This window comes from Phoxinus phoxinus (genome assembly GCF_949152265.1).
Source record: "Phoxinus phoxinus genome assembly, chromosome: 6".
Lineage (NCBI taxonomy): Eukaryota > Metazoa > Chordata > Actinopteri > Cypriniformes > Leuciscidae > Phoxinus > Phoxinus phoxinus.
Genome location: NC_136881.1, coordinates 22,441,636 through 22,467,476, shown reverse-complemented (window position 1 = coordinate 22,467,476; position 25,841 = coordinate 22,441,636). Strand labels below are relative to the sequence as shown.

General features: G+C 39.2%; 1 protein-coding gene across 4 annotated transcripts in view; it reads left to right on the top strand.

Annotated features, from left to right (window-relative positions):
- Nucleotides 1-25,841, top strand: part of gpm6ba (glycoprotein M6Ba) — a 77,615-nt gene that overhangs the window by 49,189 nt on the left and 2,585 nt on the right. For 2 of the 4 annotated variants that reach the window (XM_079614697.1, XM_079614696.1), the window contains exons 2-7: nt 17,092-17,278; nt 19,397-19,553; nt 20,405-20,573; nt 20,881-20,954; nt 22,719-22,784; nt 23,091-24,018. In XM_079614697.1, the coding sequence (XP_079470823.1) occupies nt 17,092-17,278; nt 19,397-19,553; nt 20,405-20,573; nt 20,881-20,954; nt 22,719-22,784; nt 23,091-23,174 (737 nt within the window). In that variant the 3' untranslated portion in view covers nt 23,175-24,018. Of the gene's footprint in view, nt 1-17,091; nt 17,279-19,396; nt 19,554-20,404; nt 20,574-20,880; nt 20,955-22,718; nt 22,785-23,090; nt 24,019-25,841 lie in introns of those variants that run through there. The other 2 variants (XM_079614694.1, XM_079614695.1) reach the window with 1 other exon arrangement.

Genomic DNA, 25,841 nt, shown 5'->3' with positions numbered 1-25,841 from the left:
TAAACATTGCTGGGTCATCTGACCAATCAATGCAGATTAGCGTCGCGCAAAGGAGGGGTTTGGAAAAATGAGTCGTTGAACGATTCATTTGGGAGTCGGTGAGCAAATCAGGTAAAAATAAATGCATATTATACGACAACAAAAGTGTTTTTTGTCATTGCATGCATGTAAAACTGTTGTTGGGGACTCCCACAACAACATTAGGAGCATTTTAAATGTCATAATAGGTGCCCTTTAAAGTTGTCACTTTTTTGAGTGTTTGCAAAAACGCACCGTTTTGTGCCTGGCCCTTTAAATGCAAATTATTACCTATTCCGATTACCTCACGCAGACACACTAAAATGACAGAAACTGTTCTGCCTTTAATGTTAAAACGGAGTCAGACAAAGATGGAGAGACTCAAGAAGAAGTGACAACATGTAGAATGCAACAGGACGACACTGAATGGTTAGTTGATGAATTGATGTTGTTGATGTGGAGTTAACTATCTTAAATTAGCATATTCTGTCATGGTAATCTATAAATCGCTCGTATAGGAACTGTTGTGAGATGCACACAGAGTGACTTTCTATTGCATGTGAAAAGATGGATGCTAAAGTTTGAGTTGACTCACAAATGTACTCTTATACAACAACTTTTCCTCTTCTCAACATGGACTGCGTGTTCCCGTGGGCGGGGTTTATGTACATTTTAGGGTTGGTGATGTCACTAACCCAGGAGGAATGTTGTGTACTCCATACCAGCCGTTTGTTGTATTCCTTTTCTTTAAAAGCAAATATCTTCCTTTGCTTTGAACTTTGAGCGTTGTTGTTGTGTTCATGTAATACATATATATATATATATATAGACAGTTCTAGTTCTGCTATTCAGGATGCCTGTTTTACGTTGCACATTCTGACACTGTGAGGCCACCGTAGGTGGGCGTTTTGGACGTGTGGGTTCCGGAAAATAAACGAGTGAGTTGATACATTGAAAGTTGAAACTAGTCTTCATTTTTTATCAACATAACATTGGCGACGAGGATGGCTGATGCCCCGGTTTTTTCTCTTCCACCTCCGGACTATTTTCTGCCCCTCCCTGGCGAACCTGTCGTTCCTTGGAATCAGTGGAGAACGTCTTTTGAACTGTACCTTTTAGCCATTGGATTGGATAATGCCACTAGCGCGAGGAAGCGCGCTATCCTACTGCACTTGCTCGGAGCGGAGGGGAACAGGATTTTCAACACGCTCGATGGTACTCTGGACACTTACGATGCTGTGATTACGGCTTTGACTGGACATTTTGTGAAGTCACAGAACATCCTCTTTCAGCGGCTGGAGTTCAGACAAAGATGTCAGCGCCCTGGTGAGTCTGCTAGGCAGTTTGTAGCAGATTTAAAAGCCTTAGCACAGCGCTGTAATTTCGGCGTCATGAGAGATGAACTTATTCGAGACCAGCTCATTGAGAAAACATCTAATCCCAGAGTCCAGGAGGAGTTGTTACTCAAAGATGCAACGCTGTCACTTGAGGATGCATTAACATTCGCCTCACAAGTGGAGGCGGCAACTCAATGTGCTGCTAAAATAGCAGAAAACAAGTCTCATACTGCTGTTATTGAACAGCCAGTGCAACAGCTATCAAGCTCAGGCAACCTGGCTGACCCTGCTGCTATACAGGTCGCGCGCCCCCAGCAAACACGCCAGCAGAGACGCTGTGGGAATTGTGGCTCCACCCGTCATGCCACAAGGGCTCAGGATTGCCCTGCTAGGGGCCAAACATGCAGACGCTGTCAGAAACCTAACCATTTTGCTAGATGGTGCCGGTCTGCTCCGGCTGACTACTCTGAACAGTCAAATGACCCGGTGGTACCAGTGCGCACCATAGGCCCCCACCCAGGGACCTTCTCCAGGTGCCCCGTATACCTGGATGGCCGCTGTGTCCCTCTTCTCCTCGACACTGGGGCCAAGGTGTCACTGCTGAATATTGACACCTGTAACCTACTCTTCTCAAACAGACAGCTGCAGCCCCCATCCACTGCTCTCTGTGGCTACGGCCGCAGCAAAATCGACGTTGTTGGCCTACTTTACCTCCCAGTTCGCTACACCTCTACAACTGTGGACCGCTTCCCATTCCACATTACACGCCACGGTGAGAACATCATGGGCCTTGACCTCTTTCTCAGCCTTGGTTTTACCCTACAGGACAACAGCGGAACACGAATATTACATGTGGGCTCCCCTTGGCAACAAAGCCGACCTGAACTGTTCAATGGCCTTGGGTGTCTCACCTCATTCACACACAAACCACTCCTGGACCACAGTGTGCCTCCCGTGGTCCAGCCCCTTCGGCGTGTTCCCCTGGCTCTGCGGGACGGCGTTACACAGGAGCTCCAACGCCTCCAGGCTGATGGCATCATAGAACCCATTGATGCCTCTCCGTGGGTGTCCAACCTTGTCATCGCCAGGAAGAAGTCAGGTGGACTGAGAGTCTGCGTCGACCTTCGCCAGGTCAACAAGGCAGTGGTGCCTGACAAGTACCCTCTTCCGACGACAGAAGAACTCACAACCCACTTCTATGGCTCCCGGGTCTTTTCTAAGTTGGACTTACGTCAGGGCTACTTACAAATCCCTTTACACCCGGAGAGTCGGAACCTGACGGCTTTTATCACCCACACTGGCCTGTACCGCTATACAAGGATGCCTTTTGGGCTCAGTTCAGCGCCAAGCTGTTTCCAAAAGATCATGTCCACAATTCTCGCCAGCTGCCCCGGTACCGTGGCCTATTTGGACGACATTGTGGTACACGGGCCAGATGTTGACACACACAACGTCCGCCTGGAACAGGTCTTTGACTCCCTCAGCCGCCACCATGTCACCTTGAACACTGAGAAGTGTACGTTCTCCGCACCGGCCATTGATTTTGTCGGTTTCCGTGTGTCGGCAGATGGTATCTCCCCTCTCCAGTCGAATGTGGCAGCCATCACAGCAGTCCCAAACCCCACGACAGCCTCGTAGCTGGCTTCGTTCTTGGGGATGACAGCCTACTACATGCGTTTCCTGCCGCAGTACTCCTCTGTCACGGCCCCGCTGAGGATGCTGCTCAGGCAGGATGCTCCCTGGACCTGGACTTCAGAATGCCAGGCAGGGTTTGACGAACTGAAGCGTCTCCTCACCACGTCTCCGATCCTGGCACACTTCCAGCTGGACTGCCCCACATTCGTGACCTGTGATGCGTCTGCTGTGGCTCTGGGCGCCGTTCTGTCACAGCTCCATGATGGCGCGGAGAGGCCCGTAGCCTTCGCCTCCCGGGCGCTCAGCCCCACCGAGCAGAAATACTCAGTGGGTGAGAGGGAGGCCCTCGCCTGCATTTGGGCGTGTGAGAGGTGGCATTTGTACTTGTATGGACGGTCTTTTACCCTACGGACGGACCACCAGGCTCTGACAGCCCTGATGTCCACTTCGGGCGGAGGACACAGACCTCTTCGCCTCTACAGATGGTCAGACCGCCTGCAGCAGTATGACTTTCAGTTACAATTCACGCCTGGAAAGACTAATGTTGTAGCAGATTTTCTATCTCGCCCTGCCACCACCCAGTGCTCTGCTGTCTCTCCAGAGGATGAGGAGGAGGTAGTACACCTGGTCCACTCACCACTGAAGAACACGGTCTCTCTCCATGACCTGGAGTCCGCCTCAGCAGCCGAGCCAGCCTTCAGCATGATTCGTGATTATATCAGACATGGTTGGCCTCCCCGCGTCCCTCCAGAACTGGAGCCATACTATCGAGTGAAGCATGAACTGTCATGCTGGGGTGAGGCCTGCATCGCTCGTGGCCTCTGTGCTGTCATCCCAGTGGCCCTCAGAGGGCGTGTCTTGCAAATGGCACATCAGGGACACCTCGGCATCGTCAAAGCCAAACAACGGTGCCGTGATGTCGTGTGGTGGCCCGCCATGGGCCGTGACCTGGAGGGACTTATCCGCTCCTGTGCAGCGTGCCTCACCAGTGGGAAGACTGGGCTACCCGCTTCAACTCCACTGCAGCCAGTAGACTGGCCGTCTGCACCATGGGACCACTTGCAGCTTGATATCTGTGGTGAGCTGTACAATGTGCCACACCATCAGAGGTTCCTCGTGGTGGTCTACGACCTGCACTCCAAGTGGCCTGAGGTGGCTCCCATGGGTACGGTTACCTCTGCTGCTGTGGTCAACTTTCTCGACCAGCTGTTTTCCTGCTGGGGCTTGCCTTGTGCAATTACCACGGACAATGGTCCTCAGTTCCTGTCCTTGGAGTTTACCACCTTCCTCGCCAACAAGGGTGTTACCCATATCCGAACTTCCGTCTATCACCCCCAAGCCAACGGAGGGGTGGAACGATTCAACCAATCCCTAAAAAATGGACTGCGTGCTCACATGTCTGAGGGATACTCCCTGATGGCCGCACTGTCACAGACCCTCCTCCACTACAGAGCAACTGCCCACTCTACAACAGGGGTCTCCCCTGCCGCACTCATGTTGAAAAGGGAACTTGTGCTTCCTCTGTCAAGACTCCGTCCACCAATGGCCGCGAGACCACGGCCATGCTCAGCAGCAGTAAAGGCTCACGTCAAGAGACAACAGAGTTCCATGAAGCGGAGGTTCGATGAGAAGCACAAGGCTAAGTGGCCTGTTATCAGAGTGTCAGACTGGGTCAGAGCCCGCCGGCCCCACAGAGCTAACAAGCTGTCATCATTCTGGTCGGCTCCGTACCAGGTCAGTCGGCAGCTCGGCCCAGCTTCATTTCAGCTGACTGATGGCTCCCGTTGGCACGCTAGCTGCCTGCGCAGAGTGCCCTCCCCTATTTACCACCCTCACCTGGCAGGGGTGGAGCAGAGCAACCCAGCAACTGAGCGGGCCCCTCGTGTGCCGGATCCCACTGCGGCACCTCTCGCCCAAGCTGTTCCGGCCGCTCAGGACACCGCTCCTGCTTCAGCCCCTCTGCCGGCCCCCCTTGTTCCTGAGCCCCGCCCTGTCAGGGTTCGTACGCGCCCTGGGCACTTCGAAGACTTTGAAGCTACCTTCCACGTTTGAACATTCGGAGGGGGGGGAAATGTTGTGTTCATGTAATACATACATATATATATATATATATATATATAGACAGTTCTAGTTCTGCTATTCAGGATGCCTGTTTTACGTTGCACATTCTGACACTGTGAGGCCACCGTAGGTGGGCGTTTTGGACGTGTGGGTTCCGGAAAATAAACGAGTGAGTTGATACATTGAAAGTTGAAACTAGTCTTCATTTTTTATCAACATAACAGTTGTAACTTTGCAGTTGTTGTTTATGCTCAAACAGCAACATTTCACACTAACTAAAGTTAGAAAAGTGAAATCATACTCTACCACCCCTTTAAGGAATATATTTAAGGAATATAATAATAGTATCTGTCCTGCTTGTTACTTATTATCTCACGGTGATTGGGCGTGGTAAATTTCCTAAAGAGACAGTTCACCCAAAAAGGGAAAATTTGTCATAATTTGCTCATTATTCGTTAATCATGTAACACAAAAGAATACATTTAGAAAAATTCCTTTTGTATTTGTTTTGTATTTTGTTTTGGGGTATAAAATCAATAAGGTCGTCTCAGGTTACGACTGTAACCCTAGTTCCCTGAGAAGGGAACAAGACGATGCGTTGATGTCGCTTTGGGAACGCTCCCAGCGTGAATGTGTCTGAAGCATCTATGTCAACCAGTCCACTGAAAAGAATGAACGTCAGGTGCGGGTGACGTCATGACCAGGAAGAGATAAAAGCGCATCCGGAGCAACCGGCATTACCTTTGAAATTGCCGAAGCAAGTCGATCACATGGATGCACTGCACTGGAGATAAGAGGTTCAGTTTTTCCTGGTCCGAAGAAGTAAACCGAGGAGGACAGAAAGCCTGCAGCACAATAGGCCTCAGAATATTGGTCGGCAACTTAGGGACATATCCCTATTTAGAGTATAAGAATGCCTTGACCAGCCCAGGTGCAAACTCAAGGCAGGTGGGGGTAACCGAAAGGGCCTGAAGGTCTCCGACTCTTTTGAGGGACGAAATAGCTAGCAGAAAGATGGTCATAAATGTAAGAAATTTCTCTGAAACCGAATCTAAGGGCTCAAAGGGAGCCCCAGACAGGCCTTCTAGAACTAATGAAAGGTCCCAGGCCGGCACCCTAGTGCGAATTGCAGCCCTCAGCCTCAAGGTGCCACGAAGGAAACGTGTGATCAGGGGGTCTCGACCCAAAGATGTACTACCCACCGGGGCGTGGAAAGCCACAATGTCCGCCACGTAGACATTTAGGGTGGATGAACATAAACCTGATGCAAAGCGATCTTGCAGAAACTCAAGGACTGTACTAACTGAAAAGTTAACCAGATCCCACTGACGCTGGTGACACCAAGAAGTGAAAACTCTCCACTTCAGTGCATATAGTCAACCTCGGTTGAGAGACCACTCTCTATGAGTTGGGCCCCCTCAGAGGCCAAACCCATAGTTTCGGTGAAATATTGTGCCCCCTGCCTGAGACAGAAGGTCTCTCCTGATCAGGATCTCCAAGGGAGGGCCGTCGAGGAGATGAATTAGGTCTTCAAACCAAATTCGACTCGGCCAGCGTGGTGCTACTAGCAGAATGCTTATTCCATCCTGGCGGACTCTCTCCAGAACTCCTGGGAAGATGTCTAGTGAAGATGAGAGGAGCTTCATCTTGGACAGAATCTATATACAATGAAAAAAACTAAAATATTCATTAAACTTATTTAAATTGAGAAAATCATTTACAATTATAAATCCATCTGCCATGAAACAAGAACTAAACAAAGAAATAATGCTCACATCTAGTTGTAGCCAACACTCTTTTTTTCCATGAATTTGTGGAATGGAAAGGTTCCATGGATGGTAAAGATTCTTGGTACCATTGATGAATTTATTTTTTAACAGGGAATGATAATTATTCATGTGGTCTCAATGCAAATAGATAAAGTAAACTTCCATTTTATTATTTTAAACATATTGTATACAATTAAATGTTTTAAAATGTAAATGTGTGTGTGAGGAGTAAATCACAGAGGAGCATTAGCTCATTTTAATTAATTGTACTGAACGAGCAGCACAAATACATTTTTTGTGTAATTTCAAGTTGTTTACATTATATCAGCACAGGAACAGTAGGTCGTAGTTCAGGATGTCATGTATTTACATAATTAATTACAGATGAATTCTAATTCTAACTGTCTTCCATTGTTTTTGAAACTGCTTGTAATTACACGTGTTCAGACCTTGTTGTAATTACCGTAAATAAAGCTCTGTATGCTTTCGAATCGCTCTCCCATACTTTGATGCCATACACCGATCGGTCTGCACAGCGCCACTTCAAGTCGAACACACCTTAAATCTATAGTGGTCAGGTGGTACAGCGGTACAAATGTGGTACAAATCGTAGCTCTCAGAAAATTAAAAATTCTACAAGCACGTGAAAGCTTTTGACAGTTCAGAATCATTATGGTAATTACGACATGGCTCGAACATATCTTTAGTTCTTGTTATTAGTATTTTAATTAATTATAGTAACGTGTAATATGTACAGTACCACTGTAAAGTAAAGCATCACTGAACAGGTAATTTCTTTCTCAGACAAGCTGTTATGTTTGTTGTAACTGTTGAGTTCACATATTATAATCGTAGTAGTGTAGGCTTGAGTTCAGAGTTGAGTTGTGTGCTATGAGTTATACTTTGACGAAAAAGACAGAATAGTGAAAATGTGTGCCATCTATACGTTTTATGTGTTTGTGTGAATGGTTGTATATTGTGTACATGAGCATTTGAGTTTGTTTAAAATGACAGGGGTGAGGTCAAGGCAAAACGCTACACTTCAATTCTTTTCACTCCCTGATGGATGTGAATTGACAGCTAGCATCACACATACACACAAAAACAAATGTTCTCACTTTAGAACTGGGTCTAAAACTCACAGCATCGAGCATTGATCAACACAGTCTGTTAGTGCTGAGAGGAGGGGGCAACCTTAAAAGCTGTAGTTCACTTTAAAAAAAAACTTTTGCTGATAATTTACTCACCCCCATGTCATCCAAGATGTCCATGTCTTTCTTTCTTCAGTCGAAAAGAAATTAAGGTTTTTGATGAAAACATTTCTCCATATAATGGACTTCAATGGGCCCCAAACGGTTCAAGGTCCAAATGACAGTGTCAGTGCAGCTTCAAAGGGCTTTAAACGATACCAGACGATGAATAAGGGTCTTATCTTGCGAAACGTTCGGTCATTTAAAAAATAAATAAAAAAGTTTAAGTTTTATAAGCACAAATGCTCGCCTTTCTCTGTTCTGTGATGCGCGTTCGTGGCGTCATGTAATACGCAATTAAGCTGAAACTGTCATTTGGACCTTGAACCGTTTGGGGCCCATTGAAGTCCATTATATGGAGAAATGTTTTCATTAAAAACCTTAATTTCTTTTCGACTGAAGAACGAAAGACATGGACATCTTGGATCCCATGTGAGTAAATGGACATCCAAGTCCATTTGGACTTGGGGGTGAGTAAATTATCAGCAAAAGTGTTTTTGAACTAATCCTTTAATAATGGCCATTTACTCATACTAAACACTGTCTGTTTCTCAGCAGGGTCTCACAGCAGTCCTACCTTAACCTCCTCCACTCAAAAAGCATTGCTTAACTATCATAAGATATCTAAACTGATTTCTGATCAGTCACTAAAACAAGCTCAATTCAAACTGTATACAAAATAGGTTGGTATAAGAGTGAATATTTGTGGGAGATGATACTTTTTTGACAGTGGCTTTGCAAATTGAATTAAAATAACCCTAGATCCTGGCCCATTGGCCTCTGTCCATCATGGCCTCCTAATCATCCCCATGTACTGATTGGCTTCATCACTGTCTCCTCTCCACCAATAAGATGGTGTGTGGTGGGCGTTCTGGCGCAATATGGCTGCCTTCGTATCATCCAGGTGGATGCTGCACATTGGTGGTGGTTCAGGAGATTTCCCCCTTCCATATGTGAAGCACTTTGAGTGACAAGAAAAGTGCTATATATATGTAAAGAATTATAGACAATGCAATTGGTTGCATGAGGTGTTTGTCCATTGGAACAGCATTTCATTGGTTTCTCTGTTAACCTGTATGTTCTTATACTTCCTTAAAGGGCTTTTACTTCTAAGTGCATTTGTTATGGTATGCCGTGCTATCAAGCCAAAATATTGTCCAACATTATAGGGGTCCTATTATGATTATGATTATTATATTTTTTTTTACATTTTTAACTATCTTTAGTGTGTAACGTTGCTGTTTGAGCATGAAAACGCTCTGTTTATCAAAAAGTTCTGTTACGCTCTGTTAACCCAAAGTTACAAAGCACAAATCAAAACGCCTTGATTGTAGTCTTGGGGTTTCTTCTGGGAATGAACACATCACAATATTCCCTATTTAATAAATTCCCACTCAAGGCATGCGAGAAAAAAAAAACACGGCATGGTTGAGTTGCGTTAGTGTGTTGAAACTCGCGGTTCTGGTAAGGGGCATTTCTAAAACACGAATGAAGTGGTTGACCAATCACAACACACTTTTTTATATTCGTGTTTTATATCAATGCTCTCTTTCCGTATCACAACCTGTATCATCTAAAATCCATAGTTTCCCAATTGTAAATACAACTGCCTGGTCATTAATGTGATCCGAATATGAAATATATGATATTTAACTACACTTAAATTCTACATTAATGCCTGGTTTTATGAAGGATTCTGACTGAAAGGACCTGGAATTATGTGTAACCTTAAGCTTATTGTTATTCAAGCTAACATGATAGATCTGTTCTCTGGTGCTTTGTTTGAGCATGTGCATCATTCGATCTAAAGATCTTTAATGCAGTGAGTGAATATACAGGCGTACAGTATATAGTCTTTGCACATGGTGCAAATATGGGACATTTTGCCAGTGGCAAACATTAAAGAGAAATGTATAATGAGCCATAAGGGCAGAGAGAGATGGCAGGGCTCCAACAGCTTGAATGGATCGGCTGTGTCTCTACCGAAACTGACATTGTGTCAGTGTTTTTCTCGCTTGAGAGAGAATTATTCTCAGAGTGCACAGAAAATTGGCCCACAAATGAATATGCCACTCCTAAAAAGGAATGGCCTATAGCAGAAATTTGCACATGAACCTTTAAATATTCACCAATGTTTAAATAAAGATATTCGGATTCTTGTTCTACATTTTTTTTAACACAATGTGTTGTTAATTAATATGCTTGGGATATCAATGCTTAAATATTAAGATTACATTTAACTAAGTTGCTGTGCTGTTTAAAAAGCAGCTGCATCTAGGAAAGCACTCTTTAATACATTACAAAGCATGGGCCATAGCTCTTCCTGTGTGACTTTGTAGGCTATATGAATACAAATTGAATCTCTTTATATATTCCACATCTAACAGAAAATGAGACAGAGAGAGAGAGAGAGAGAGAGAGTGTGTGTGTGTGTGTGTGTGTGTGTGTGTGTGTGTGTGTGGAGGGGGTGACCCAGGTGAGGACTGTCTTAAAGGGATATATCACCCTTATTTATTTACTCACCCTCATGTCATTCCAAACCTGCTTGAATGTATTTCTTTTGTGCAACACAAAAGCAGTTATTCTGAAAAAATGTCTCAGTGATTTTTGTTCATATATGAAAGCCATTGGGGTTCAATGTTGTGCCAAAAACAGTTAAAACATGAAATGTTAAAAGATGAAAGAAAATCATACAGGTTTGGAACGAAATATGATTTTTGAATGAAGTATCCCATTAAATGTAACAATTAATAATAGACTAAATCTTGCGAAACCCACTACACACACACACTTTCCCCTAGGATAGTGTATGAGTGGGAAGTTTGTAGAAACCGTGGCATTGTGGAGACAGTCAGATGTGGGTGCACTCAACTGGGTCGTGGGTAGCATGCTGCCATAGCAACCACTTTTCACCAGCCCCCGGGCCAAAAAAAATGTGTTCATTCTTTCTTTTCTGTCTTCCATCTCACCATCTCTCTCACTGTTTCATTTGAGAAAACCTTGCTAAACTCTCTGGCAGAGAATCTACTGTACTGTTCTGAAAAGAGGTTGTGAGGAAAGCGCTCACTCTGATTGCTCATCACTGCAGAACATCTCACAGAGGAGCAACAACCCATTGACTACACATACACATCCATGTTTTGCAGAGCAGAGAGCCTTTTGTTTTATCCTGAACCTATGTAGTGGTTTGCAGCTTTATCTTTAATTGTATATCACATTGTAATGTCATTTGCATCTTTGGACATTTCTGGAAAAAGGGTGTGAAACTTATTTACCCGAATAATTCATGGATTTGATGTGATTGCATGCAAGAGCAACACTGCATTAAGACACTTTCTAATCATTTACTGATTTATTATTGAACCATATACACATCAAGGTTTGGCAGATTTTACATTTGAAGCCTATCATGTAGGGCCAGTCTTGGTTTTTAACAGCTGTTGCTGCCTTCCAGCTACATGTATAAATTCATATAACAAATTGCAGTCATAGCATCCACATCTGGCAGTGGTGTGGCCACAGAGGTGGGGGTGGACCAAAGCAATTCCAAACCATTACCCATCTAGGTCTGTTCAACTCGTGAATCTCTCTCTCTCTCTCTCTCTCTCTCTCTCTCTCTCTCTCTCTCTCTCTCTCTCTCTCTCTCTCTCTCTCTCTCTCTCCCTCTCCCTCTCCCTCTCTCTCTCTCTCTCTCTCTCTCTCTCTCTCTCTCTCTCTCTCTCTCTCTCTCTCTCTCTCTCCACTGAAATGCACTGATTCACTGAGTGACCGATCATAATCTGACCTGACTTACCAAATGCAGCAATGCTAAATGAACATTGGTGCTCACTTTTAAGTCATTTAGCACAGATAAAACCTAACCTTCTCTATGATCAGAGTCTGGCCTCTTTACTAGTCTTCCTGTTTGTCTCAAGAGGAGAGGGCTCTGTGTTTTAAAAAGATTTATAACTTGGTATTTGGCATTTTTATACTGTTGACCAGAATATTTTATAGATGAAAAACATATGATTGGTATTGCGTGTCTGCACTGAAAAAAGTGGAACGACTATGTCATTTATTTTTATAGGTTTAGAAATCATGGTTTCCTAAGAAACCAGTTTGTTCAAATTGTGTTTTCGCTTAACACCAGAGCGTTGATGTGCAGAACATACTGTCTAACTTTACTAACTGCAGAAATTATAGTTGTTTTTAGTTTTAATAAAAATTCTACTTCCATTCATATTATAGCTAAATTAGCTTTTATTTATGGAGTTAAGTTTTAAAAATCCCAAAAGTATTTTAATGACCTACATTAAGTAACATTTTGGCTTATAACTTAAGAAAATATATTGATTAAGCATGGTAGGTCTTTATAATAAATAATATTTTTACTTTGTATGAATGTTATTGTCTTTGGGAAAATAAATATGTTTGATAAATATTTTAATTAGATTTTAATTTAAGGTATGAACAAAGACATATATATAATATGAGAAAAAGCAATATCTTTCCCCCCTAACAAAGTACAGCCTAAGTTGGTCCAAAGTATTATTTTTTATCAGTAAGGAGCTCATCTCAATAGAACATCATCTTTCAGTTTCATCATGCATTGTTCTCAAATCCCCAGCTTGCTACCCTTTTTTTAAGTTACATGTTTGCAATGTTAGTCAAACACAATAAAATGGTGTTGTGCAAAGCTTTATGACTTTTATATGATGTTGTGATTTTTTTTTTCTGAGATAAGGGAGAAACATAAGTGGAGAGAAGGAGAGCGATGACCTGCGTAATATTTGCGTTCTAAATTCTACACTAATGAATAGCTCATTGATTTCCTTTATGGCTGCCCTGTTTTGCCTGTCTATGGCCCATTAAAGCTCTTAAACACTGTTGATAAATGGAGAATGGTTCGGGCTCTGTCATAGATGCCCACTGGAGGTCCTCAACAGAGGCTCTCAAGAAGCTCTGAGTGAGTGCACTTTTTTAGCCCATTGAATTTTGAAAAGTCAAAAGGTTTGGTGGTTCACTTAGCACTTTTAATTTCTTTATTTGTATTCAGTCTGACCATGTCATACTGAAGCTGACTGTCAGCACCACTAGAAGCCTTTGTGTAGTCCAGAATTGATCTACAGTGTCAGGCAGCATCTCAACACCTCTGGGTTGACGTCATTAGCTCATTAACATTAATGGGATAGATTTATTATGCAACACGATTGCACAGCTGCTTCTCTCAGAGCTTCATCTCATCTTTCAGAACTCCCTGGCTAACCAGAAATAAGTTCCTGACCAACTTATTTCTGCAGAACCTCAAGGTTTGAGCTGACTGTCAAAACAGACCATTTACATTATATATTTGATGGGCATACTCTGAATTATCAATATAGAGTAAATGGTTTTGATAACTGCAATGGAATAATCATTAACAGTGTAGGCCTACATTGCATACAAAATACAAAGTAAGTCAGTGAACTAAAAAAACAATTTTTTTAGAAAGAAAAGGAAAGGATTTTGGAGTTTTTTTATTTTGTGGAAAAGATTTCTAAAGCAGTAAGATATCCCAAAGATTTTCACATGGCTGCAATTATGAGGTGTTGAAGAGACCAATTGCACAAGGTTGCCATGGAAACACCAGTGGCACATGCAAGAGCGTGCAATTTTACGGCCCCCCCCCCCCCCCCCTCTCTCTCTCTGTGTGTGTGTGTGTGTGTGTGTGTGTTTGAAGCTATTTTTAACAAGCATTATATAAGCACTGTAAGTCACAAGCAGCTTGTATCTTTCCTTTATTGTCTTTGTTCTTCAGGTTTGCCTGACGTACGACTATAACCAATAGTGTGCCAATAAATAAAATCTATAAATAAAAAATCACTCTAGTCACTGTGATTGTCCCATCATAAGTCAATACGTGAAAACATTAATGAAATATAGAAATAATACAGAAATTACTCCTGTTTGGACCATGTAGACTTTTATGTCACACCCACAAATCTAATGTTAGAAAGATTGTTGTTAAAGAGATTCACATAAAAATTGAATTTCTGTGAACATTTATTCACCCGCATGTTGTGGCAAACATGTATGCATTTCTTTGTATGTATTTTCATTTCATTGAAAATGAACAAAAAAGTATGGATAAAAAAAAAAAACCTGAATAAATCTTATTTTATGTCTTTTCAGAGAACAAAAACTTCAGTGAAAGCATTTTAATTCAATTAAAAGTAAAACTCTGGTATAATTCACTAAGTATTTTAATGTCATTAAAGTATAATGTGAGGAATGTTATACCATGAATGTCACATCAAGTCAGGTTGGCAGAAAATGAAAAACTTTTATTTTATTATAAAATGTAGTATCTGTGATTTTACCTGTTGACAAAATCATCAGTAAAGCATGAGAACACAAATAACAAGTGGCACTGTTTCCTAATGAGCCTGGGAAAGATAAGGGTTAAAGAGATTAAAATAATTGTTCCTATCTTAACCTGTCATGTCTCATTCACAAACTTAACTACACTAGCCATATGTTTTTTTACGACCGCTCCTGATCTAACCAGTCATGGCACACATTAAATGAAATTTCATATTGCTGTCAGATAACTGCTTCAATCATCCTCTTCATGTTGAGAAACCGTTTTACCTCTCTTTAAATGGTTTGTTACGAACTGAGCAGCAGCTGTTGTAGTAGGTATAGCAGTGTGCAGTGTGGAACAGATGGTTATGCATATTCAGACAAGTTCTGTTCACTGTAAAAATGAATTAGCATCTGTGAGTGTAAATAAAATGTGAGTGTGTGACAGGAGGGTCAGAAGGCCCATTGATGTCAGGAATGACCCTGCTGGTGTGCTCTTCATGACTTTCCAAGGACACCCATGCAGTCAAAATCCATATTAATTGCTATTTTTGTACAGTTTTGAACATTTGTAAACAGTTACAGACAGTATTGTAAACCAAAGTATGACCAACAATTGTAAATACATTTAATAAAAAAAAGTAAAAAAAAAAAGGGTTCTGACCATATAGCATGGTAATATGGTACATGAATATGGTATATCAAAGTATAACTGTAAACATTTCTATGCAAATAAATAAATTATTGATTCATTCAAATATTAACATCGGGTACCACTGGGGAATGAAATAGTTTTTCAGGCACACACTCAACACTCTTAGATGTCTACAGATCATAAGCATGAGATGATGCATTCTTAATGTATGTGGGGGAGTTTGAGTTGATTAATGTCTTCGGAAGAAGATGCATAAGCAGAGAACAAAATTAATCGGCAGGGACTTCACTGTGCACAGAATCCTCTTCAGAAGATGTGAAACATTACATGTTCACGTATTAAAAGGGCAGTAGTGGTCGACCGATATATCGCTAAGGTCAATATATCGGCTGATATTTGACATTTGTTTTTATCACCATCGACTGATAAGTTTTTATGTTTGGCCAATGTGTCGGAAGTGGAACTTTTATTTTGACAGCCCTGAGAATGCCAGCGCCTGAGCACACAGTACTCATATTCTCCGTCTTCTTTAGTTTACATTCTCTGTTTAACAGTTCTGTCATATAAGTTATTTTAGTACACGTTATTATACGTATTATATGTTATTACTGTATGATATAAGTAGGGCTATTGTATTGTTTTTTTCTTTTACATTATTAGTAATGTTGACTAATAATAATTTAGATAAATAAGATAATTTAAGATATGGTTGTTTTGCTCTCAACACACACTGGTCTTGATCTTGACTTGGTGAATACAACCCCCTAATTATTAACAATAGAAAGGCAAACACTACAATACTTTCTCATCTACCTTCAGCATTCAGCAAATACACATTTATATAATTTAAACAAGTGTTTGAATATCTAATACACTTTTAATTGCAAAAACCTTGCAGACTTAGTTGAATACAGCTGTCAGATCATCTGAAGTGTGCATTTGTGAATGTGTTCTCTGTTCTCTGTGATGGTCGGTCCGTGCGGATCGGATGCGGACAGGAGAGTTTTAGCTGTCACTTGAGACACACAATCGACAAACTTTATCCTTGATTTCAAACTGTCCTGCTATCTATCTTTCTATCCAGTTGGCCACTATATACTATTCGTGCCATGTTCACTGTGTGCTGTATGTAAAATTAAGTGTTCCCTTGTCTTCCTTTGAATATATGAAATTAATATATCCCTTTTAAATATGATTTCCAGTGCGCACAAACTTTTATTTTATTTAAGTTTTTTTTTACAGATTTAATTTTTTAATTAATTTTCTAATTATTTATTTCCAATTTAGTAAATATGTAAAAAGTAAATTTAATATCAATTTTGTTTGAGCAGGTGTTATGCGTGTGATTTATATCGAACATCTGCTCTCTGTATCAGCATTAGCCATCAAATAAATAAATATCAGCCAATCACTAAAGGGCAGTGCTTAAGATAGAAGAGAATTACAATTTCCAGAATCCTCATTCTAAATGTTGTATTTCGCCTGTTCTAAAAGAGAATATTTTCCCCATTTGTCAGAAAGTGCCACTATAGATACAAATACTAGTATTTTCACATTTCCATTTGGCTAAATTCATTTGACATTTTGGCTAAAATCTAATCATTGAAATGCATTTGGAAGTGTCTGTAATTAAACTCTTCATATTACAGTAACAGTCTCACCCCATGTCATATGACGTGAGCGTGAAGATGGATTGTCACCGAGCGATGGCCATCTGATTTCATATGACATGATTTTGTCTCAGTGAGGTGTCAAAACACCAAATGCATGAACTACACCTCTCTGGTGTCAAAGCCAACATCACTAAAGCAATAAAAAATTATCTGTCTGATATAGGCTATTTCATGTGGTCTTAGAAATCTAAATCTGTATCAATAAGAGTAATACAACCCATTCTCAATATGTTCAGTGTTCAAAAACAATACTTTTGCGTGATTAATAAGCACATCAAAACAAAAAAAATTCAAAGTAACACATGCTAGGAAGTAGCATTTGCTGGAGCGAATTCCGACAAACCACAAAATGTCTTTTTTCTCCCCCTACAGGCTGCTTCGAGTGTTGCATCAAGTGTCTGGGCGGTGTCCCCTATGCCTCTTTAGTGGCCACCATCTTGTGCTTTTCGGGTGTGGCTCTGTTCTGCGGCTGTGGGCATGTGGCACTTACGGGCACTGTGACCATGGTGGAAAACCACTTTTCTCGCATCACCTCCGACCATGCTACCCTCATTGATGTGTAAGTGTCCTCGTATAAATGGCCATGATAATTCAAATACCACAGATACATTAACTTCCCAATGATAGCTGTGTCCATATATTTAGATACTGTAAGGTGCTTGATGTGTTATAATTGTTACATTAGGGTATAAAGAGATGAAAGAAAGCACATCTTGATCTTGTTTATCTGGTAACACTTTACAATAAGGTTCCATTTGTTAATATTAGTTAAAGCTGCAGTCCGTCGTTTTTCCTCTTTGTCGCCATCTCTGTTAGAAATCTGCAATTGCAGTTATTCGCGGAATTATTAACTGTGCGTGGGTAGTAAATCGGCATGAAACAGCGCGGATGAACACAATGTGTTGCTGCGTCGCTGATACTGTACTGTCATCATCAGCAATCTCAGAGTATACTTTTTGAAAGTGTCAACATTAGAATTTTCATCGGAAAATGTCATCTGAACAAGTAAGTAACATTCACGTTTGTTCTGACCAAATTCGGGGGGTGGGGGGAAGCATTGCAGTAGCTATATCATGCTGATTAAATCTAACGATTGCTTATATCACGTCAAAACATGAAAAATATATTTTTTCTGAAGTCCGAAGTCTTTGTGTTTTACAACTGGTGAATCTCCAGTTGTCACTGGTGATTGTCGCTTTAAACTTTCGGGATCCGCCATACTAAGTGCTAAGCTAAATCTCCTCCATCATCCACACACGCTAGCCGGGGACTCCTTCTCTATGTGTACAGAAGTGACGTTATGACGCAAAGACATGCTCGAAATTCCCGCGGAAATCCACCAGTACCACTGAAATTAAAATCATTATTACAAGCTTACCGTTTTGAATCGAGGTAAGGCAAGCAGATGGTTTTGAACACTGGCTGGTTACGTTTTTTTTCAAAAATGTCTTTTTTGATATTTTTAAACCCAAAAAAGTGCCGGACTGCAGCTTTAACATAAACTAACAATTAAAAATACTTATACATTTTTCTCATTTATTAATCGTAGTTAATGTTCATTTCAACATTTACTTATACATTATTAGAATCGAACGTTGTATCTGTTAATATTATTTAATGGACCTGAGCTACCATAATCTTTCAATGAACAATTGTTTTTCTAAACTTTTACTTGATTAAAAACAAAGATTAAAAAAATACTGTCAAAAATTTATTGCTCATTGTTAGTTCATGTTAGCCTGTCAACTGTCAGTGTTCTGGTAGCGGGACAGTTTGTGTGCTTTTTATTGCCTTTTTTCCCATGTCATGTATTTTAGTAATCATCATGAATTTGAAAGCTTAAACACTTTCATCCTGTAAAAAAAACGTTTTGAAATTGGACATTGCTTTGGGAAATGGTAAATCATTTTAGCGGACAACGTTTTTGTGATATCAACTTCAAATTTGGAATACAACTTTGGTTAGACATATGCCTTTGATTTTCTAGAAAAAGATTCCAAATTATTTGGTAAAATAAAACTGTTTAGTTCAGTACATTTGCTTTAAAGTATATTTGTATAGCTTTTTTACACTTGAACTTTTGAATTTTTGCTTTAACTTTAACAAGAATCTGCTGAGTGTCTTATTTAAAAAGAGACCAACCTTAGGTCTGCGCGTTAACTGCACAACCTTATTGAAAAGTGTTATAGTTTATCATTTTCTACCTGTTTGAATTCATGTCCTTATGTAAGAACACGGTGAGTATGTGGTGAGAAATGACCTCTTGAGTGCCAGCAAATAACTGGCTGTACTTTCTGTACCATCATGTCATCTTGAGCTTTACTGGGAGCAAATGGCCTTTGATTTCCTGTGTACATACACAGTGTCAGTGTATACACAGTACCTAAAATCTGCCAAGAGTTCATGTGCAGCCCCCACACCAAAATACAATTATCACAGCCACAATTGTTTACAGAGCAGGAACTCTGGCACATGTGATCTTAAATAAACCATGCCTTTATGTTTTGGTATCATTCTATCTAAACTGATCTGTTTTCATGTATGCGAGTTAGAACTAAGGAGTTGAGATTGAATAATCTCGGTTTCTCCATGTAAATATTTGACAATTTTGAGGGATTGTTGCCCACCTCTCACATTAACACATTCAATATAGATAAATGTTTCCTTTGTTATGAAGGGTTCAGATTCTGCAGTACATCATCTATGGAATCGCCTGCTTCTTCTTCCTGTATGGCATCATCCTGTTGGCTGAGGGCTTCTACACTACCAGTGCTGTCAAAGAGATGCACAGCGAGTTCAAGACGACTGTGTGTGGACGCTGCATCAGTGCCATGGTAATGCCAGCACGCATATACAAGCATGGACATACAAAACATGGCACAGTAGAAAAACATGCCTCTATTTACAAAACTCCAAAGACGTACCCATACATACAATTGAGTTTCAGTTTCCAGCGTTCCTTGGGCAATACTATGTTTTGACCTCAAAACACTTGCCATAGTGCATGATTTGTAAACTAATACATTTTGATGTTTGCATAAGATAACCAGCCCCACTTGATAGAGCATTAACCTTTTAGTGCCACTCACCAGACATTTAATTTCACTTTGTGAAATGTGTCATGAAATGTGCAAAAAGCAACATAATAACATTTTGGGGAAATGTCTCCACAGGCAAGGTTTCCCAGGAGCGTGGGTTGGCAAATAAGCTTTCCACAAACATAAACGAGCTCGTTCAAATACATTTACCCTGCTCCTTAAACACTAAACTCTTCAGGACAGATCTGGCGCGATCAGTGCAGTGTACCCGAATTCCTATAATTGCTGCAGATGTCCAGTAGGATTCATCTTTAAAGCCTTCAGGCCATGTATGGATGTGTCTTTGTGTGCATGTGTGCTCTTGTGATTTTTTTTAAGCTGGGAATCATGTGTGTGTGTGTTCACATGAGTGATTGTGATAATCTAGTGGCGACAGATCCAAGGTGATTCAGCGGTAAATAGGTCATCATTCTGGGTCACATTCATGCCGTATACACTGCAGGATTTAAACAGGATCAAAAGTATGGGATTATTCTAGTCATTATGATATTAGATATATGGATATTGAGTGGATATGTATCATGAGAGTAACTGTAACTGCAACAACCTAAACAAGACTTCTCTTTTTCCTTTTTTGTTTTTTGAAGTTTGTGTTCCTCACCTACATTCTGGGATTGGGATGGTTAGGCATCTTTGGCTTCTCTGCGGTGCCTGTTTTCCTCTTTTATAACATGTGGACCACATGTGGTGCCATGAAGTCCCCTATTGCCAATCTCACCTCTGTGGACAACATCTGTGTCGATGTGCGCCAGTATGGTAAAAAAAAACAACAACTTGAGATTGAATCATTAGATAATAGGCTACTTGGTTATATTGATTTGCAAAATCAACATCAATTTACAATGTAAGAAGTCAGTGATTTTAATAGAATGTTAACTAGAGTACACTTCCTTTTACAAATACAATCAGCCATTTCCTTTCATGGCATTTACTGAAAGCCCTATCAGTGGCTAACAATATAACCATTCATTCCATTTAATAATATGTAATTATTCACGTGTATTGCTTTGGTATTCTTTATAACTTTTAGATGAATGTATGTAATAGATGTAATTATTTTCAGGAATCATCCCATGGAACGCTAGCCCTGGTAAAGCCTGTGGGTCCACACTAAGCGACATCTGCAATACTAGTGAGGTAAAGATCATTTATCCCTCAAGATCATCATGTATGTACTGGAAGGAAGTTATTTAACCCTGTGAAGCCTGACATGAAATAATAGTCAGAAAAGTAGTTTAAAGGTCCCGGTCTTCGTGATTCCATTTTTTTTACTTTAGCTAGTGTGTAATGTTGCTGTTAGAGCATAAATAATACCTGTAAAATTATAAAGCTCAAAGTTCAATGCCAAGCGAGATATTTGATTTCACAGAAGTCCCCTTTTAAAGCCTACAGTGAACGGACGGTTTGGACTACATCCCTCTACATCCTGCTTTAAAGGGATAGTTCACTGTGAAATAAAATTTTGGTATGTTTTAGCTTACCTGAAGTGCATCCAAGATGAAGGTGTCTTTGTCTCCGCAGTAGTTTCAATTTTGATATTTTTAGGTCAAACCGTTCTTGTCTGTCAGTCATATAATGCAGGTATATAGGTACTGTCTCCAAAAGAATGCAGAGATGTCTCTTATAGCATGCAGAGGAAAGTCCAAATTAAACAATTCCCCATTGTAAGTGCACATTGATGGCCTAAGACACTAAACAAGCAGTTTGTGTGATAAAACGAACAGTATTTGTAATCAGATTGTAGGTAGGACGGCTAATAGAAATAGTACTAGTTTGCGCTTATCCGGGATGTTTAAACCGATTTAAAAAAATACATTTATGTAAGCTCGCGCGAACTAATCCGGGAGACCACTTCCGGAGCATTCTGACGCTTTACGGCGCTTGCGCAGACTAAGTAAACAGATCACTTGGACGTGTTTGTGTAAACTGGTTGTCCATTTTTCTTTTCAACCACACAGTATTAATTTTGTGTTATAAATATTGATATTATCACAAAAGTATTATACACATAAAATATTATAGTTTGGATATAAACACCGATGTCTACGGAAGCGATAAAAATAGAGCAAATCCCCGTTTGAAAGTAACTTGACGCTTCAGCAATTGTATAGATTACATTGTAACAGGACTTCTAAACAAATGTATTTGTCATTGAATCATTCATTCAAGAGATTTGTTCAAAAAGTAATTATAAATAAAAATAAATAAATAATTGATTGATTCAGATTAAATAAACATTCTAAATAGACTGCAGCAATTAATATTTTGTCAGAACCTCTCACATGTTATTTTGTTTAATTGTCTGCTCAGAAGAATCGTGATCTCTGTTTGAAACAAAAAAGTGATTCTTAATTTATCCAGAATTGTGCAGCTCTAACATCTCCCAATAATACGTCTTAGTAAGATGATATTTATATGCTTAGTTTTAAGATCAAAGCTTGGTCGTTTTTATTGTGGGGCCAAAACATATAATGCAATACAACAATGTAAAAATTATATATGTACAGGAATGTAGATTTCTTAGAAGGAATACTGTATACTGTATATATATATATATATATATATATATATATATATATATATATATATATATATATATATATATGTCATATATATATTTATTCAACATGAAGTAGTTTATTATTACATTTACTTCATAAAAAATTATTAAAGTTTTTACAGCTAAAAGAGTAGGGTTCATAGTAAAGGGTAAAAGCCTGACATCTGTGTGCCGCCTTAAGGAATGTTAATTTTTTTAAAGAAAAAGGTACATTTCTCAGGCAATGTTGTTTTATTTTAAATGAGTAATATCACATTTTGTGCGGCTAGGTCTGTAGTCTTGTGTTAGTAATGTTTTTTCATAGTAATGCTAGTAATGGATTTCATAACATTTCATTCCAGTTCTATCTGTCCTACCATCTTTATATTGTTGCCTGTGCTGGAGCTGGTGCCACTGTGATCGCGCTGGTAAGATTTCATTTTAAATGTTAATTTAAATGTTTTCTTTAGTAACTTATTTATATCAAGAATAACAGTTGAACATGGTCTAAAATTGCTTAGTAAAGAATTGCATTGATGTGTAGAGAAAATGGTACAATATAGTGCCATGGTACTATTTTGCAATATTCTGTCATCAGTTCAGGGTCTTAGGCACAGATTGACCTAGCCGTACATGCTTTTATGGGGAAGTGGTGCAACTTCTGTTGTAAAGTTGCTACTGTTGTTTTAGATGTAAAACAAACTCACCCACTGGTTTGTCTCTCTTCCATCCAGCTCATCTATGTGATGGCCACAACGTATAACTTTGCTGTGTTGAAGTTTAAGAGCTACGACCACAGTCACACCACTAAATTTTGAGCTTTTTGTATGAGGGCAACTGCAAAGTCTCTGAAAGTTGTTCTCAAAGATAGAAAGAAAAAGAGATAGAGTGTAAAAGAGGTCAGGAAAAAGGTAAGGTAGAGAATAAATAGAGAATTGTTCATTCTAACAGCATTGGACTTATTGTATAGACAATGTAGTGCATATTAATGTTATTGTCTAATATTTCTGTACTAGTTTGACTAAGTGTGATCTTTTGACAAAACAAGGACAATACATTTCACTCACTTAATGTTTTCCATACATTTTACCTGTGTTAATCTAGGACCAAATTCATCAGAATAATGTATCTTATTTACAGTTAATGAGAAAATTACATTTAAGTAGGCTTAGTGAGAATGTAACTCTTCCGTCAGTCCAACAACACCTAATGGCCACTTGGACAGGATTAAAACTAGAAAAAACATAGTATTTGATAATTATGTCTCTATTGGATTATATTCGCCCTGAGGCACCAGTAGTCCATAATTCAGTCAGATAGAAAAGACAAGGCAAGTACAGTAGATGAGAAGAGCTAGTTATTGCTACTATGAAAGCTAATAAGAATGTTGTGTTAATGCTACATTACACTTATGCTACATGTACCTGTGAAGGGTGTGACTGTACTTTTTAACTCCTCATGTGATGTTTTGCATTCATGGAAATTACTAAAAAATGGCAATAATCTTTCAGAGCCTTTATTGTTATTCATCCATCTACTTACTTAAATATTCTGTTTATTATAGAATTAAAACAGGATATAGGTTATGTGCCTTTTGTATCATTCTCAAACCAATATAGTTCCTGTTTTCTGAAAGAATAAATAAACAATTATTGTTGAGAAGTTCATTTCTTTTTATTTGATGACCAGCTCATCTTTTTTTTACCTTTCTTTGGATACCACCAGTAGTTCTTCATCTTTTATTTGCTAAATAATAATATTTCATGTGATGCTGGATACACTGAAAAAAGTTCAAAAATCATGGTTTCTGGGTTTAAACCTGTTTCGTTCAGTTTGTCTAAAAGCAAATAACTCTACCCATAAAACAATTAAAAGACACAATTTTGTATAAATAGTATTTTTGTGTATTGATGTGCAGAAAACAAACTGGCTAGCTTTACTGACTGTTGAAATTATTGTGGGTTTTATTAATTTGTTCAGGTGCATAACAGAAAATATGATGCATATTTTAAAAAGACAATAGTAAACATGAACTAACAACCATGACACTGTTGCTGATCCAGAGCGAACCGCTCAATCAATCAATCAATCAATCAATCAATCAATCAATCAATCAATCAATCAATCAATAAAACTTGATATCTAAAGCACTTTAAAACGACCAAAGTAGACCAAAGTGTTGTACAGAAGAATATACAAAAACAGAACACAAAAATACATACATAACTCATACAAAACATAAAATACAATATAAAACAATTTAAGAAACAAAACATATGAAAAACAGCCAAACCATAAAAACTAATAAACAAAATGTCAACTTCTGGTGTTAAAGGCCAAAGAAATGGTTGTTGTCGTGTATAGGTATGAAACAGCTTCACAGTCTTTTCAAATACACAATATCATTATTTGTTACGATAATGCAAATTATCACAATTATTACATCATTACACCAGTAAGTGGCAACAAGTGACTGTATGTCATTGAATCAGTCATTCAAGAGATTTGTTCAAAAATGCTGATTCATCAAGCAATGAAACAAGTAAATTATTTTTGAGTTAGTCATTGAATTATGATTTTTTTTTTGCAGATTTAAAAATATATATATATTAATAATAATTAAATATTTGTATGCTGCAATTAACGTTTTGTCAGAACCTCTAGTACATAACATGTTATTGTGTTTAGTTGCCTATCCAGAATTGTGGGAGAATCAAAACTTCAATGGGTGAAGTGGCTGCAATAAAGCGCACAACAGAGCAAACAACAAAAACAGTCTTTAACAATAATCCAGGTAGAGATTTCAGGAGTATAGTATAACAACCACATAAAGACGTAAACAATACCGAACAAAGAATGAAATGACCTGAAAGGCAAAAAAAAAAAAAAAACTCAGGGAAAACAGGACCAACACACAATGAAACAAAATAGACAGAGAACTACACATTACAGTGACACAATTCGGTAACACTTTACAATAAGGTTCATTTATTAAACATTATTTAATGTATTAACTAACATGAACAATACATTTGTTACAGTATTTATGAATCTTTGTTAATGTTAGTTAATATGAATAAAGCTGTTCATTGTTTGTTCATGTTAGTTCACAGTGCATTAACTCATGTTAACAAGATTTTAAAAAAGTATTAGTAAATGTCGAAATTAACATTAACAAAGATGAATAAATGCTGTATAAGTGCAGTTCATTATTAGTTAACGTTAACTAATGTAGTTAACTAATGTTAACTAATGAACCTTATTGTAAAGTGTTACCCACAATTCAAATATATTTTTTCAGTGTATTCTGATCAACTAATATGTGGTGCAGCTATAATAATTCAGAGAGATTAAGTTACTTCATAGGTTCGTAGAGCAACCAATTAATAGTCTTAACTCTTATAGCTGGCTTTGGCTAACTAACCCACTCGTCATGACTAATCCTTCCCTCCACCTCTTTCTTCCTCTCCATCTCTCTGTCTGTT